We start from the raw sequence: 14,422 nt of genomic DNA on the forward strand, positions 1-14,422 counted from the left end.
AGATGAGATTTTTGGGGAAGAAGTTCAGAAAAATGACAAGTTAAGAGGTTGTTGAACAATTACACTTAAGAGGTTCATGGTAAGTCCAGCAAGATATAGAACTTTTAGGGCCAGGAATTGAATTGAACAAGCAGTCGACCTTTCCTGTTTTTCATTAACCACAAACATTAGCAATATTTTAATAGATATATATTCTCTCCATGCTACATATTGTATTTCTATGAATTTGCCATTATTTATTTCCTTTATTCTTATGGTGTATTATCTAAGGGTTGGAATTTAGATCATCAGTCATTCCCATCGCTCTCTGGTGTCTTGGTCAATCTTAACATTTAAAACAGTGCTTTCAGAGAACCTTCTAGGGATTTAAAAGGAAGCATTTTTTGCTTTCAGGGGTAGAGAGAAAAGTGAAATTTTCACGTGTGTGATGAAACCATTTTGAATGTATGATTAAAAAATGAAGAACTGAAATTGTGGAAATGAGTAACCAAAATATTTGGCCAGTAAATTGCCTAATAGGTAAAAATTTCATAGATAGGTATAGGAGGTAATCATATAAATAATAAGATTTTAAGGATGCTAAGAAGCCAAGTTCCTTAGTGCTTTTCTCAAAACAACGACAAACCTAAAACTTTTGTAGTACAACACAGCATGAGATTTTACCATTAAGAGTTTTATAAATTTCTTTGGGTTTATAGAGATGGTGTCTTTTTATTTCATAATCCCAGTTTATTCACATGAAGATTATTAGGTGTCTCAAATGGCTACAGTCTAAAGAAAATTATGTCTCACATTCAAAACTAATCCTTCCCGTTGCTGGGGGGTGATCTGGTCTTTCAGTTTTCTGTTGGGCCTGGCTGTTCTTGTTTGTCTCTTCTCCTGACTTTTTGTTTCTACTAACTCCTCCCTCAGAACCTATAGTATATATTCAAATTTCTGTTATTAAAAAATGCTCCCAGTCCAATTTTTCTCTCCTCTAAAGCAAATACCTTGGAAAAATAGTTGTCATTGACTACGTCTACTTTACTCTATTGCATTTAGATGTTCCCATTCACTCTACTGCAAGTAGATTTTGTTTCTACTACTTCTAATAAACTGCATAAGAAAACTTCACCAATGATCTTCACTGACATTTTGTATTAGAAACATTTTTTGTCCTGTTATTCATGACACTTATCTCTGTTGATCATTCTCTTTTTCTTGCAACTCCCTGTTCCCTTTTAATCTAAGACATTGCAATCTCCGTTTCATCCTCCTAATTTTCTGATCATTTTGTTTATCACCATTTGTGATTTTTCTTCTTTTGCTCACCTGTTAAATGTTAAATTTTCCCGTGTTCTTTGTGTTGTCCTTTTATCTTTTCATATGTTCTCCTTGTCTCCCATAATTTCAAATGCCGCCTGTAGATAGATAATGCCCATATTTTTATCCATATCTCAGTCTTCTCTCCTGAGGTTCAAAGTCTTCTAGACAACTGATTGTGGGATCTGATGACCTGTGTGTCCTATGGAAACCTGCCCACATCTCTGACCTCGTATTATAGCATACTCCCCTTGATCACCAAACTCCTGGACTTCAAAGATGCTGAAATTGTTTTCATTGTCAGTGCCAGCAGTTTCCTCTACTTGAATTGCTTTCCCTTTTAGGTCTCCTTCCTTAAGTTTTATTTTTGCTATTCAGGATCAAATACCAGCTTTTGGGACAGGCATTTCCTGACTGCCCCCTCAAAATAAAATTCTTCGCAGTTACTCTTTTTTATGTCATTGTGCTTTCTTTTTTATAGATTATATCATTCTTTGAAAATACTTGGTTTATTTATATACTTGCTTCTGCATTGTCATTCTATCCCCAAGAGACTGCAAGGTACCTGGCATATAGTAGACACTAAGAACTTGATGAATGAATAACTAATAATTTCAAGCTCAACCTGTGGTAGCCAATATTATTGATTTCTCCCTCAGACTGCTTATCCAGCCTTGCTTTTGTTTCTGTGTCCTGATGAATCCTCATCAATCCACCCATCCAAGCCATGAAGCTTAAGTCGTAACCCCTACCGCTGACCTCGAAATAGCCTTTTGGTTCTACTTTTTCGCATTTCTTCTATCCATTCCATGTAAATTCCTGGTCTTAACCTTTTAGTTAAGACCCTCAACTTTCCTTTGGGTTAATTTAATAATCTCCTAGCAAGTCTCCTTCCTTTAGTCTTCCATCCTTCCTAAGTATCTTCCAAATTATTGGAAAGTATTATTTCTGAAAGAACAACAATAACAATGAAAAACTTTTATCATATCCCCACTGCTGCTTATAACCTTTCACATCTACAACCCTTCTTTGACAAAATTATAAGTCAATCTAAGGACATCCAGGGTCCAGGCTTGGTCTGTGTCTCCCTAACCAACTTTAACTTTACCAGGATTTATCAAACGGTCTGGATCTTAATCCAGTTATTCCAGTTATACCAGCTACATACCTGCAGGTTTGGGCTTCCTTTTTCTTCTTTTTGTTGTTGTCATTGTTGTTTTCTTTTTAAAAATTCATTGTGTTTCTTTTGCATAAACTGAAAAATATATTTTAAAAAGTAGGAATAAGAAATTTAAAAATAAATGCTGAATGTTTTATCTAATATTTTAATCTATTTCATATCCTCTTAACTTTCTTTCTCAGGTGACTCATTCATGTATGCTCTGTACTTTAAAGAATGAGCTGTGGAGGACACTCCACACTATCAGTTCTTGATCAGTTAGGGCTGCCTCTGGTTGCCATTTGGAGTACAGGAGATCCTGCTATCTGCCAAGAAGTCTATTATCAGAATAACTGTCCAAGGCTTTTCCAGGCCAAAAGGGAAAAATAGTCACTGAGGTTGGAGGAAAAAAGTAGGCAAATAAAAGTTATTTTAAAAGTACTTGTCAAGTAGAAAACACAGAGTAGGAGACGATGGAGAGGAATGAAGTAAGAGTCTAATAGGTGGCTGAGTGAGATGTTAGAAAAAGCAAAATCCCATGGTCTTAGCACTTTTACTTTGATGGTTTTCATGTATTTAAATCAATAGAGAAGTTGTCTTTTAAAGCTGTTGAACAGGTGCTGGCAGATTAACACATTTAACAAACATTTATGTTACCTGCTTAGAAAAGTTCAAACATAAAATGTAAGTCATACACATGGGTAATTCTAATGCATACCCTTAGGATTTTGTTTTGTGTTGTTTTGATCATCTGAATATGCAATCAAACAATACCTACAAGTGAAAACATTTTGCTACAACATCCTTCTTAATACACAGGCAAATATCAAGTCTTTGTATTTGATATACAGTGACAATGATTGGGAAGAAAGCATAAAACTTGAATTTACATTTGCTGTAAGGCTAACGGTGTAAAGCATGGTTTCTTTAGTGCTGGAATAATTGGCCACTTGAGAAAATTATTATTCTCTCACTCTTACTCTGCGTAGAGCAAATAGTGGCTGAGATGTAGTTGAAGAAGCATTCTTTCCTCTTTTCAGCTGCTCTAGCCACATCCCTCCTGGGGATGCTCAGGATGCTGACAATCCAAGTATCCCTATTCTGCTGGTTATCTCTTCTTCCCCCGCCATCTCTTTATTTTTTTTTTTTCTCTTTTTCTTGAATGTAAGTTTTGCATGAAGAAAACCATTTTGGCCCCCTTGCTTTTCCATCTCACAACTGAAATGCAAAAGTACAGCTGATTGTTTAGGTGACTCATTGTACAGACAATGTAGCATTCACAATTTTACAGAGCCTGGAAAGGGAGAAATTGCAATGATAGTTTTTTTTTTAAACCTCAAGCAAGCTGTTATATTTTAGACTTGACTTATAAAAATTACTTAAATATTCACTTCGTATATTGCAGTGCTGTATTTTTAAAATTAAAATGACCCTTACACTACTGAATAGACACCTATATGTAATGAATGCCCATTTCCCCAATTATAGATTAATGATAGATATCACTCGAGTTTGATGGAGTTACCTGAACACATATACTTTAATTTATATTTCAGCAGAGCTTCTTTTATCAAATAATCTGGGAGAGTTTTCTCTATAAGAATTACTAAGTGGCCATTCTGCCGATATTGGAGAATCGAGTTACCACTTGTTGCCAGTGTGACTTTATTCCTGACCTCTGCAGTTGAAACTCAGAAAGAATTGTCACACTCAATATCATCTGTTTGTACAAAACAGATCATTACAAAGAAATCATTCATAATTTGAAACAGAACATCCATAATTATTGCTACAATGTTATGCATTTTGAGAAAAGTTTATTAATTTGCTTAAATTTATGCATTCATTGTTTTGCTTTTCCCTCTGAAATTATGACAGTGCTTGGACTCTTCATATTTCTCTTTCCATTTCTAATGGATGCTTGTCTAAAGGTAATTGACTCAAATATGAAAAAGGCCATATGTCAGTACGCATGATTTTTTCTATGGTATTAGGGAAGCTGGATAAAATTTAACTAAAAAAATCTAAGGCCAGGTCCTCATTATTTCATTTATATTTAAGTGCTCTTTTTCTCATTCATGTGATTATGTTTACTTTAACTATTGATCTGCATATTTATAATGCATTTCTGTAATTATTACAATTAGTTATTCTATGGACTAATTGACGTTTTCTTCCTGCATTGATAAGGATAGTTGATAGCTACCATTTTGGAAATTTCCCAAGCTAAAATTATGTACATGCTCTATGGCATAGAAACTTGAAGATGCAAATGCTTACTTTTCACGTTTTCAAGTGTCTAGAGAACTGTATTTTGAGAAATTTTTACTCTCTCCTAATGGGTAAAGAGATGGTGGCACCTTATTCTCTTATGGCTCTTTATTAGTTAATCTCAGTTTTCGTAATATAAACATTCCCGTCTACTTCAAATAATTTTCATGTAATATAGATCTGTTCTTACTAGCACTGGGCTCTTATAAAAATTATAACCTTGAATTATCTGCTTTACAATACTTGTCAAAATTTGTACTGTGTGAAATATAATTCTTAGACAATTGCACAAAACCATGCATTGCATTCATTTCTTTGGTTAAGGCATGTTACCTTTAGTTCAAGCTAGATTAGCAGACTTGTGCCTATGAAAACAAATACTTCAGTGTAATATATGCATTATTTGCTAAGTGTCAATCATATCTTCTATAAAATCGGGATATTAATAACCATTTTATAGGGTTATTGTGATGATTGAGTGAAACAAATTATGTGAAATATTAAGTACACCCTTTACAGTTAGCTATATATTTTTCAATACATGCTTACCAGGTATAAACGTGATCAGCTCTGACAGAGGGTAGCAAGGAGTTGTCACAAAGGAGGTAACAACTAAATCAGAATACGAAAGCTGAGTAGGAATTTTTCAGAGAGCAAAAGGAGGTAAAGGCAATTCAGGAGCAGTATGTACAAAGGCATTGAGATGCAGCAAAAGGGAGCAAGAGGCTAAAGAATGGATGGGGGCGTGGTATGAAGACACAGACAAAGCTGAGAAGTTTAGGTTTTATTCTGGAAATGAATGGTATTTGGTCTATTAGATTTTTTGTGTGTTTGTTTTCTTTAAGTATTAATTTTAAAAATAAAATAACTTCTAAAAGTTATCTAACTCCTGATTGATGGGACTATGCAAACATTAATACATAACAAGTTTTGTTTTAGGCATCAATTTAATTACTGAAAGTAGGTGCAATCATATCAAAGATAATCAGAAGCAATCCATTTTGCTATATGGAATGCAAAAGATTTGAAGTGTGCATACTCCTGAATTTTGAGTAATATTTACTTTGAAAACTTAAGTTTCAGTAACTCTTCTGTATATAAAATTATTTAAACACTCTAAGAGCATTATTTAAGGGAGTCTTTTATAGGAAGGCAATAATCAGTTACTAATTTGTATGTTTTGAAAATGTGTATTTGACAATACTTTGAAAACAAAAAATTGTATAAAAATACAATGGACCCTTGAACAACATGGAGGGGCACCAACCCACTCCCCACTTGCCATTGCAAACCTGCATCTAACTTTTGTCTCACCCCGAACTTAACTACTAATAGTCTACTGTTGACCAGAAAGTGTAATGAGAATATAAACAGTTGATTAATACATTTTGTATGTTATATATATTATATATTGTATTATTTCAATAAAGTAAGCAAGAGAAAAGAAAATGTTATTAAGAAAATAAAGGAAGATAAAGTGTATTTACTATTTATTAAGTGAAAGTGGATCATGATGAAGGTCTTCGCCCTCATTGTCTTCAGGTTGAGTAAGCTGAGGAGGAGGAGAGAAAGAAGGGCTTGCTCTTTCTGTCTCTGGGGTGGCAGAGGCAGAAAAAGTGGAGGAGGTGAAAGGAGAGGCAGGAGAAGCAGGCACACTTGGTTTAACTTTTATTGAAAAACATTCTACAATATAAGTAGAGCCATACAGTTCAAAATCCATGTTGTTCAAGGGTCAACTGTACGTTTTCATATTTGTTTGTCAGATTTTCTATCTATAGGCTGAATATGACATAATAGAGTTTTTAAAAATCTAAACAGATAAATACTAGGTGTCATTCTACCACTAATGAACTGCATAACCTTAATGTAATTATTGTCCTTTTCTGAACCTCATTTCTTCTTCTGAATATACTGATATGGTTCCTTCGTGTGCTGAGGTTGGAGCTCCAATTTTGTGATTGCCATTCATTTCCAAATAGAAAATATTTAATAAGAAAAACCTATAGGTAGAGAAAGAAGTGATTTAGAGAAAGAGAATATGAAATTCTATTTACAGATGCTCCTATTAAATACATTTTTTAAAGATTATATAGGATGGAGATTAGATTAACAATATGGATATAGATTAAAGATAAAATGAATAGTGAAGATACAGAGGATGAAATGACTTTTAGAGTTTAAAATTTTGTATATATATAGAGAGAGAGCTGACAACTTACATTTTCAGTGCAATATTAATGCCTGGGGATATGCTTTTTCATCTCTACCTATTTACTTATTTTTCTGTAGTTAATTCTACAGTCTCACTGATACGTAAAAGCATTTACCTAAGCATCTTTAAATGGTTCAATGTGTTCTTTTAATCTTGTCCTTGACCCAGATTAGCATAGAACTATTTTTCTCTCATTTGTAAACTAAGAAATATGAATACATTTGTTTTCTGTTAATAAACCATACTACTACATTCTTGGCAGTCATTAAATTAACAAAGGTAGTAACTTAAGAACTGATTAAATATCGCTTAATAGGCAATTGTCTTTCATGACTTGGTATCTTCAGATATTTCGGTGAAATTTTTATTATTCTTAAGATTTTAAAAAGTACCTCTGCAAACTATAACTAGGCATTGACTTAATTGGTAAACAGTCACTCTTCAGCCCATATGAAAAATCCCGCTGTTTGTTTATGGGTTTAACATATTTTTATGATTATAAATGTGAAACATAAATCTCTACCGGTTGATGCAACAACTGAAATATGACCCTTCAGCTTGTTCTTCTTCTGTGTCAGCCTTTATTTAAGTGTGTTCTGCAGAATGCTAGTATTCCTCTAGATGCTCCTTGGAAAAATAAGATTCTATGAACAAATTTTTGGGAAATGTTGGATTCAACAAAGTGAAGCAAATAGGGTTAATTTTGTTTCAGCATCAGTCCACCAAGAGTCTTATTTGAGCAACAAACTGATTTTTGTGTGATATTTCATGGGACTAGAAGTATTGCATAGGACATATTTTGAGAAACACAGTTATGTTTAAAAACAATTTACATTAACAACTTAAATGAAATAAAACAAAACAAAAATCATAGCACACCTGGCCTCTGCTACTCTAAGGGGAAAATTGGGACCTACTGGGACAGATGTTTTTCTGGTAAGGGAGCGACAGCCTTGCTATAAGCATCTCATGAGTTTTACTGGTAGAACAGTGTTCCTTTATTCTTTAAAATTATAAAGTAGAAATTCAAATTGAAGCAAAAGAAAAGTGTTTCCTAGTTAAAAAAAAAACTAGTGGAAAAATTGTACAATTTAGGTAGTTTATTATATGATGGACTTGAAAAACAGCTAGTTTCCAATGAGAATAATAATTGCCTTTTTCTTATGAAGTTAGTCTGGAGGGTGAGGACTGGAGATTGCTTTCTTTCTATGTGAATTACTTGTTTCTTTTAAAGAAATAAAATCTACGTAAGTAAATACCTGAGAGTTTTCAATACAGATGTCTCCAAAAGTGTTATTGCTGCCACGTTATTTTTTAAATGTGTCACATAATGTTTGTATAATTTATAAATGATAACAAAGCAATCAGGCCACATTCATAAAAGCCCAGTGACACGTAATTTAGTTGAATCCGAGGATTAGAATTAATTGTCTCTCTTTGTTCCAAGTTCTAAATCTTAGTAAATGATTCACTGCATATCATTACAGCTTAATATTTGCATGAAATCACAGTTTAGCTGGCATAATTTAACAGCAATTAAAAAGCTATTTAATCATCATGCAAATTGGTATGAGGACCCTTGAGTAAGAAGGGTGTCAGCCTTCTTTTTTTTTTTTTTTTTTTAAGTATCTCCAGGCGGACAGTTTTATACTTGTAGACACCCATAACATAATTGATAACATTCTTCCTAGAATGAAAATATAAGTGAATAATAATTCATGTTTTCCATTATAAATAAAAGACCAACAACATGAATATGTCATTCTGTAAGAAAACATTATTATGATAATGAATCTTTATCTCTTAGACATAAGTCTAGGTTGGAGGTAAAAAGTTACATTTATCCCTGTTCTCTAGTGTATAATCCCCTTCATGTTTGCCTTTCTGAAGGTAGACATTTCTGTAAACCCTATGGAACATGAAATGGCATAAAGCAAGGCACCCAGCAACCTTTCAGAAAAACGATTCATTGCATTTCTAGGTGATATACCAATAGGTAGCTGAGGTCCCTTCCTATGGTACATAGAAAACTATCCAGACTTATTCCAATGAGCCTAGCAGTCTTGCACTATCTAGCCTCTTCCTGTTCCTTAAAACTTACTTCATGCATTCTCCCTCTGCAGTCTAGCCACAGTGACTTTCTGCCAGTTCCATGGTTATTTCAAGATCTTTCTGAATAAGAATGGCATACTTTCTTTTCCTAATATTTTTCTCACCCCTCTGCATATTCTCCTCACCACCTCCATGAGGCTTTCTCAGAATGTTACCTAAAACAGGGATTCCCTTGATTGCTTTTATTTCAACACCTGTCCTTCTAATTTTTGTAATTGCACATATTATGATTTGAATTTTAGTCATCTGTTTACATATATCTAGTCACTCCACTAAAATGTAAATAACAAGAAAGAAGGAATAATGTCTACCATGTCTTATCTCTGTAAGCCCAAGATCTAGTACAGTATCTGCCACATAGTAGACACTAAATAAAATATTTAATGAATGAATGGCCACAGCTTGAAATCCAAAAGGAGCCTATATCAAAACTTGAATTTATTTCTCAGAGGGAATGTTAGGGAGACATTCCTTTCCACTCTCTAAGTAGATTTTCTTGGTAACAAAAATTAGAGAATTGGTTTAGATTTTTTAAAAATGAAGCCCTCTAAAATATGGCGTGAATGTTGTTTCCCCAGTCATTTATACAATATATTATTTTTCTAAATATCTCTCATAAGTATAGCCTCTCACAGCATATGGATTCTGTGGTTTTTCATATATAGTACTTAGCGCAGTGTTTGGCACCTAGAAGACATTATAAAACTGAGGCTTGAAGGACTCAGATAAGTATATAGGATTATTCACACAATTTTAAGGAAAGGCTGGAACAATTAAAGGCTATCAAGCACTCTATGCAGTGTGATCTTTGTGGTAAATAATAAGAAGATGCTCATCCCCTCCTTAGGACTGACTTGGTTTTCTAGGTCTTTATGACAAATAGGAGAATGTTGTGGGTCTCTTTTAGGGCCACGCTTAGTTTAAAGGACACACTTACTTGTATTTAGTAAACTTAATCTAAATGAAAGTCTTGCCATCATTTCTTGTCCATGACCCCTTTTTAGCCCTTTCATATAATGCTTTTATCCCATCAAATTGACAAGGACTTAATAAAAGGTTTTTTGTTGCCTTCAATTTTCATTTCTTTTTCCCTTTTTCCAAATCATCTGTTCACCCTAATTTTATGTTCATTTAATCTCAACCTTTGGAAAATGGATTTTTAGTGATTTTCAGAAGCGATGAATGGGGATTTTATCTACATACCAATTACAGAATGAAGACTGAAAAACTTACCACAATGTGTTTTGTATCTGTATATTACTATTTTTTTTCAAATTTTAAAAATGGTAATATAACTAATAAAATGTAATTAAAGCTATCACATAATTTAAAATAATTTTATTATATATTTTCAGTCAAGTTTAAAAAGGATAATTACCATATGTTTTACAGATATCCTGATTTTTATATTAAATATTGAAATTCATGCTCCAAAAATTTAGGATATAGATCTTCACTCCTCAAGACTCCTTCCTTACTAGAACCAATGAGCTATTTTAACCATGTGATCATTATAGATTCCATTAGAAAAAGAGTTCAAACTAACATAAAGAGAAACAAGTGTTTATTGATGAAGTTTTCATTTTAGCACCATAATTCATTGTCCTATACATGTACATTTGTTTTTTAATTGCTTTTCTCTAGGGCCACCTTCAGCTCCTAGGAATGTGGTTTTTAACATCAATGAAACAGCCCTTATTTTGGAATGGAGCCCACCAAGTGACACAGGAGGGAGAAAAGATCTCACATACAGTGTAATCTGTAAGAAATGTGGCTTAGACACCAGCCAGTGTGAGGACTGTGGTGGAGGACTCCGCTTCATCCCAAGACATACAGGCCTGATCAACAATTCCGTGATAGTACTTGACTTTGTGTCTCACGTGAATTACACCTTTGAAATAGAAGCAATGAATGGAGTTTCTGAGTTGAGTTTTTCTCCCAAGCCATTCACAGCTATTACAGTGACCACGGATCAAGATGGTAAGTCCCACTGCTGTTCTCTCAAAACAGACCCATAATTTCTTTTGATGCATAATATCCCTCATGGGCCTATATTTACTGCAGGTGCAATGAAGTCATATACATTATACACTGCAGAGGTAACGCACTGGTTGTTGTTCTTGTTCTTTCCTAAAATTCAGAAAGATATTTTTATGTTACTTCTCAGTAGTATGAATAATAAGATGAAATACTTCCCTCAATGTTTATGTACTCATGTATTTTTTATAATCATATAACAATATATCTTAATGAGTAAGTCCATATTACTTACCAATAGAAGTCAGAAATCAATAAAATGTTATTAAGTGAATTGAATTTCAATTGCCCCACTTATGCTGCCATCCTTTTTTCGTGTCAAATAAAGCAAATAGTAAGAATTTTTAAAATTATAATTCATGTCTATATTATGAAAGCATTCCAGCCAGTATATTTAATTGTGATCCACTCTAAGTAGCAGACAAATTTAGAAATGTGTTCAAATGTCATCATCTATGGGGGTTTGTGAAAAGTAGTTAAACTGTTCAGAACTCTGATGAATTCAGCTAAATGTTCTCTTTATAACATCATAGATGTTTACTATAATATAGTCAGGTGCAAACACTCCTATTATTTTTACAAGTATATGCTCTCTTTAATTCCTTCATAACATCATTATATTGCATACCAGGAAACAGGAAAAGCTTCAGAGATTTTTGTAAACTCCTTTTGAGAAGTGTTCATAAATTATATGGGCACACAAGTTATTGCCTTATGGTAGAAACTATTGTAAATGAACACATATATGAGAAAAATTTATAAAGATAAAACTATTCTTATACACTGCATTTGTTTGCTAAGGTAGCCATAACAAATAAGACAGGCTGTGTGGCTTAAGCAACAGACAATTTATTTTCTCATAGCTTTGCAGGCTAGAAGAATCAAGTTGTCAGCATTGTTGATTTCATTCTGAGGCCTGTGTCCTTGGTTTGTAGGTAGCCATCTTTTCCCTTGTTTTCACAAGGTCAGGTCTGTCCTCTTTATCTCTAATCTCCTAATCGTCTCTTCTTATAAGGACATTAGTCATATTGAATTAGGACCCACTCATATGATCTCATTTTACCTTAATTACTCTTTAAAGACTCCATTTCTAAATGCAATCTCATTCTGAGGTCCTAGGTGTTGTGACTTCAACATATGAATATGTAGAAAGACAATTCAGCATAATATACACAAAGGCAGCATATGGTGATATTTAAAATAAAATACATTGATTTGAATGTGTTGGAATAATACTCAGCAATAAAATGAACAGAGTATTGATACACACAACTTGAATAAACCTCAATGGCACTATGCAGAGTGAAAAGCCTATTTCAAAAGGATGCATTCTGTATGATTCCACTCATATAATATTCTTGATATAATGTAATTATAGATATGGAAAACAGGTTAGTGGTTGTCAGGGCTTAGAGATTTGTAGGAGGGCAGTGTGCCTAAGAAGTGGTAGATGGAGGGAGGACTGTGATGATAGCTGTATATCTTGATTATGGTGATAGTTACCTGACGCTACATATGTGATAAATTGACATGTATATGATAAATGTCATGTGCACACACACACAGACACACACACACAAGTCCTGTGGATTGGACCAATGTCAATTTCCTAGTGTTCCCAGATATTATACATAAATTCACTTTGCTGATAATCTTCAGAAATGCCTCTAATAAATAAAGCAAAGCCATATAATATTGTACACTAATAGTCTTTGTATGTACTATGTAATTTTCCTCTTCATTTAGCAAATAGCTCCACATCATAGAATTTGCTTTATGGTTATTCAAAATAGAATTCCTATTCTCTTTTTTTTTCCTCTTTCCTTTCATATCAACAAAATCTTGTCAAATATACCTTCAACATAAAATAGATGAGAGTTTTCTGTTCCTCTCTGCTTTAGCAGATGATTTCTAAGGTTTTTATTGCTGCAGCCTTATCAAAAAACACAATCTAGTACAACAATTTTTAGCTATAGGGGAAAAAATTTAATTTCTGGACAAAACCAATATGTCACTTTAAATGAAGTAAATATGCTTACATAATTTCATACATACAGCAGCCTTTCATTCTAGGATTACAAAAGAGTATATTTAGTTCACATCTCTGCTTATCAAAAGGATAAAATATAAGTCGTGTTTCACTTTTAAAATGGTATAGTTCATTAAAAGTGTGTTGCTTATGGAAAAAAGATACATATCAAACATAAAATAAGAGATGGTACACATATATTGAAACCATATATTCTGGAAGGATAATATCATTAAGCAATTTGTTCCAATAATTTATCTTTGTTGAATATTAAGAAAAGATTATTGTTAATTTAATTTGATTTTGTTTTACATATAAATATTAAAATAATCAAAGTATATTTCTATTTTATTTGAAAGTACATAAAGGTCCTAAACCAACCAAAATATTGTCACATATATACTAATAAAATATTATGACCAGACTTAAATATTAGCATCTGCTTCCATGTCATAATTTTGAGAGATACCAAGAAGGCCCCCTCTTCTTGTGCCTGAAATTCTGAAGTTAGAGAATCACATGTGTGACAATGCAGATACTCCAGGTAAGGGTAGTGTTATGAACCAATTCAGTCTGTGGATCTATCAGATATCCTTTCCATATCCAAAGGAGTCAGAGTGTAGTGTTGAATTTAAAAAGAATTTATAGAAACTTAATGTTTCAGAACAAACTTCAAACTGATGCCATTTTGTTCCAGATTTAAATGAAATAATTGTATTGCTTCAAATACAGGAAATAATTTGCCATCACTCCACTTGGAGTATCTTTGGGAATTCTCTTTTAACTGATTTAAGAGTCAATTGCAAAGATTATCTGATAACACATTACAATTTCATTGGACTGAGAGGACAAGAGTAAAATAGTTTACCTTCTCTATAGGTTACATATTGTTTTTATACAAAAACGCAAAAGTGATAAGTGTTATTCATAAACTTTCAATTTATTTAACATATTTTTAGTGTATTCCTTGTGTATGATAGTGAGCCCTTACGTACTTTAAAGTCTGGTGGGAGGCAGTTAATAAGCAGGTAATTTCACAAATATGTAGTTAGTACTCTAGTAGGTACTGCTAAGGAGAAGCCTAGGGTGCTCTGAAAGCATATATTCTCCAAATCTGGAGGATAAGTTGGGGGAGCCATCTTACTGAGGAAGTAACGTTTAAATTAAGTTCTATTCTGAGGGATGAATAGAAAGTGATTAAATAAAATGAGGCTGGAATAAGGGAAATAATTCTGAGTAGAAGGAACCAAGCAAAAGTTGGATAATGGAGGAATTAGAGGCTGATCATATATAAGATAGT

At 33.1% G+C, this 14,422-nt stretch overlaps 1 protein-coding gene across 1 annotated transcript in view; it reads left to right on the forward strand.

Annotated features, from left to right (window-relative positions):
- EPHA6 (EPH receptor A6) overlaps positions 1 to 14,422 on the forward strand; it is a 930,608-nt gene that overhangs the window by 416,231 nt on the left and 499,955 nt on the right. The window contains exon 5 of the mRNA XM_025376846.1: positions 10,701 to 11,036. Coding sequence (XP_025232631.1) covers positions 10,701 to 11,036 — 336 coding nt within the window. The remainder of the gene's footprint in view (positions 1 to 10,700; positions 11,037 to 14,422) is intronic.

The sequence above is a fragment of the Theropithecus gelada genome, chromosome 2 (genome assembly GCF_003255815.1).
Source record: "Theropithecus gelada isolate Dixy chromosome 2, Tgel_1.0, whole genome shotgun sequence".
NCBI classification, from domain to species: domain Eukaryota; kingdom Metazoa; phylum Chordata; class Mammalia; order Primates; family Cercopithecidae; genus Theropithecus; species Theropithecus gelada.